The 3,411-nt window shown below is 49.7% G+C and overlaps 1 protein-coding gene across 1 annotated transcript; it reads right to left on the reverse strand.

The window, feature by feature from the left end:
* Window positions 1-520: 520 nt before the first annotated feature.
* FEZF1 (FEZ family zinc finger 1) lies at window positions 521-2,872 on the reverse strand. The gene is made up of 4 exons (XM_006859364.1): window positions 2,072-2,872; window positions 1,700-1,834; window positions 1,317-1,449; window positions 521-879 (listed from the first exon to the last, which is right to left on the reverse strand). The coding sequence occupies exons 1-4, from the start codon at window positions 2,870-2,872 to the stop codon at window positions 521-523; spliced, it is 1,428 nt and encodes a 475-aa protein (XP_006859426.1).
* Window positions 2,873-3,411: the final 539 nt, after the last annotated feature.

The following is a 3,411-nucleotide window of genomic DNA, read 5'->3' on the forward strand; positions in this document are numbered from 1 at the left end:
TAGATGTGTATATATAACATACACACCGTTATCTCAGGAAACAGGAAATTATCATCATCAACAGGCATCTGGAGACCACAGAATCAACACAATGGAAATATATACAATAATAAAATTAAAACGGTGCAGCATTCCAGAATAGGATAATACAGATCTCAATAAATACAGCAGAAATGTGTTTTAAAAAACAAAACATAACATCACCTCTCCACCTGAGATGAAAAGTCTGCAAATTAAAAACAAAACAAAACAAAAATATAGAAAGCAAACACCTCCCCCAATCTCTCATGATTGTTAATGCCTATATAGAATATAATACACAAAACCATTTAGCAGGTGCATGCATGCAAAGACGTGGAAGGCCGGGGACTGAAGCTTTCTGCTCGGCCCTAAAGTGTGGGGCCCAACATGCCCTGGATTCTGCAGACGAGCTTGGCCTGGGAGGTCCAGCTCTAATCTGTCCTTGGCTCTAGTAGGGGCCCAAGCTGGGGTGGGAGGGGGACCCCCGTGGCCTCAATCACTAGTGGCTCTGGTGAAGTGCTGGCTGCAGAGGTCCGGTGGGCTGCAGCGACGGCGGCAGAGGCGGCAGCGTCGCGGGTGGCGGCTGCTGTAGTGAGGACGGCGGCGGGTCGGTACTCTGCTCCCCAGCGGATGTGCGAGCCAGCCCCAGACCGCTGTCATGTAGTTTGCGGACGTGCTTCTTGAGGTCAAAGTTCCTGCAGAAGCCTTTGCCGCACGTGGGGCAGGTGAAGGGCTTCTTATCGTTGTGGGTGTGCATGTGGAATGTAAGGTTGTACACCTGGTGGAAAGCTTTGTTACAGATATTGCACTTGAATTGCTTCTCCCCGCTGTGGGTCAACTTGTGGTTTTTGTAATTCCCTGAAACATAAATGACAAGCACTTGGTTATGAAAAGGGGCTTGAAAAGTAGAGAGGCAAGAGCTAGCGGCCACATCTCCACGGCCGTGCCCTCTTCTGCACTTCCTCTTCCAAGTTTTTGGTGGTGGTTTTTTTTTTTTTTTTTAATTTAACATCAGTCATGAGATTGTTCTTGCCGTCACATTTTAATTTACTACATTTATTAATCCGATTATATAAAAAACGAGAACTTGTTATTTAAAACGAATATCCCCATGCTATATACAAAGCGTAACTTTCTCTTTTAACAGGCAATCTGGTGGGTTAAGGAGTTAGAACGGCAACACAGACGTTGCCACGTATGTCGTTGCAGTTTAAAATTGTTTTCTAAAATATCTCGAAAATATTAGCTAGGGTATTCGATGAGATCACCTTGAGAGACAACATCGCTTTCGATACCTTTTTGATGGAATCCTTTGCCACAGAATTCACACACAAACGGTTTGTAACCGGCATGTATTCGGGTATGCGTGTTTAAAGTGGAACTTCGGTTAAATGCTTTGCCACACTGGTTACATTTATGGGGTTTTTCCTAAACAAAGGGGGAGGAAAAGGAAAGAAGTTACAGTATTTTGTTTTTACGTGAAGTCCTGTGAGCTCAAAGATACAGAACTGCTACACACTCTAACGCTTTTAGGTAGAACAAAGGTAAACAATGTAAGGCATTTACTGCGCTAGCACCTACTGAACAAAGTTTAAGCAAAAGACTGAGAGCTTACTAGCCACTTTGCTACAAACAACCCCGTAGGTAAACCAGGTGGACTTGAGACACGCGTACGTACCTGGGTATGGATAATCTTGTGTCTGCATAACGTGCTGGCTTGCCGAAAGCCTTTTCCACACACTTTGCAAACGAAGGGTCTGGCTCCTGTGTGCACCGGCATGTGACGGGTTAAGTTATAGTGCGCGTTAAAGACCTTAAAGTTAAACATATGTAGAACAGGTTAACAGACTGATATTTTTGTACCAAACCCAGACAGGTAGGGGAGGTGGGAGGAGAACTTTAAAAGAAGCGTATGCAAATAATTACCAACAAAACAAAAATACCAAGAAATGGGAGAAAGAAAGGGGATGGGTGGAGAGGAAGGGAAAGGAAGAAAAGAAAGAAGGCAGAAAGGAAGAAGGAAACAGCTCCTTTTCTACATGGTACTTGCCTTTCCACACACTTCGCAAGTGAAAACTTTGGGTTTGGCATTAGGAGAGACGCGGCTGAACTCCGAGGTTTTGAATGCTATTTTTTCAGACAGAAGTTGGGCGCTTTCTTTCATGTAGTGCTGCAGCTGAGCCTGGGACAGGTCTTTGAAAGCTACGCCCGAGGGGTACTTCTCCACCGCCGGAACCACCAGTTTATTCCTTTCGGCTAAATACGTTTTTGGCTGCGGATGCAAAGGGGAACTGAGGAAATAGGAGGCCACCGGGTGGATGTTGACGCCTGTCGCCGGGTGGCAAGGGCTGTCGCCTCGATTCAGGTAGCACATGGTGCCCATGGCGTGGAAGAAAGAGTGGTTGACCACACGCGGCCTTACCAGCTTGTACTGCTGCAGCGGCAGCGCGTCGCGGGCCAGGTCGCCCTTGAGATTCAACGCGCAGTTGAGCAGATCGCTGCAGCTGAACGCAGGAGCAGAGGGCGCCGGTGTGGGTGCCGCCGGGGCCTCCAGACTTGCCTTCCGCGGTTCCGCACCAGTCATTCCCGTCTTGGGGCTCGTGTCGTACGCCACAGGCACGAAGGGGATCATGCAAGGAATTGGCGAGTTGAGATGCAGAGAATGCTTGGGGTCCCCTTTGGGTACGGCTCCCTGCAGGAAGTGGGGGACAGGCAAGGTCTTGGGCTCAGGGGTGCGCGCCATGATTCGTTCGATGGAGAAAGCCAAGGGTTTGGAAGTACTCATCATGTTGCTTCGGGCCGGAGCGGCAGCTAGCATTTTGGTGGTCGCGTTGTGGAAGCTACTGTCCATGTCTGAGTCTCCAGCGTCCACCAGCCGGGGCCGGGCTGCACCGTCGTTGCCTTGTTCCCTCCTAGTCACAGACCTGCGGAGAGGGGAACGGGCACCATCACCACCAACAGCCTCCTCCTCCTCCTCCCCAGCATCACCAGCCGAACCTGCCTGCCCAGCCCAATGGACTCCTGCCAGCCCATGACTCCGGGACAATCACTACTTATTTCTATCAATAGAAAGTGTTGTGTCAATAACGCAGCCAAGATCTCGCCAATCGTTAACTTCCAAGAGGAGAAGGTAAACTAGATAATTGCTCAATTCGCTTCCAACAGTCAACAGGAAAACTTTTTTTTTCTCTGCAGTCAGTGACTACTTTTCATTGGTGAGCGAGGTGCCCCCGCCCAGAAGAGGCGGGGGCGCTCGCGGCCGCGCGGCGCGCCCTCCCCTTCGCGCGTACACTCTCCCGCGCACACTTAGCTCCCCAACCCGCCTATCCCTCCCACCCCCCCCACTCCGTCCCCGCACCCCCGTTGCAGGCTTTTCCTTCTTTTTAATTC

This window comes from Chrysochloris asiatica, unplaced genomic scaffold (assembly GCF_000296735.1).
Source record: "Chrysochloris asiatica unplaced genomic scaffold, ChrAsi1.0 scaffold00032, whole genome shotgun sequence".
Taxonomy (NCBI): Eukaryota; Metazoa; Chordata; class Mammalia; order Afrosoricida; family Chrysochloridae; genus Chrysochloris; species Chrysochloris asiatica.

Excerpts from the sequence above, each read along its gene's own strand:
- FEZF1 (XM_006859364.1), bottom strand. The coding sequence starts at position 2,872 with ATGGACAGTAGCTTCCACAACGCGACCACCAAAATGCTAGCTGCCGCT. Across the intron at positions 1,450-1,699 it reads ACAAGATTATCCATACCCAG|GAAAAACCCCATAAATGTAA; the intron begins GTACGTACGCGT and ends CCCTTTGTTTAG. Across the intron at positions 880-1,316 it reads CAAAGGATTCCATCAAAAAG|GGAATTACAAAAACCACAAG; the intron begins GTATCGAAAGCG and ends TTTATGTTTCAG.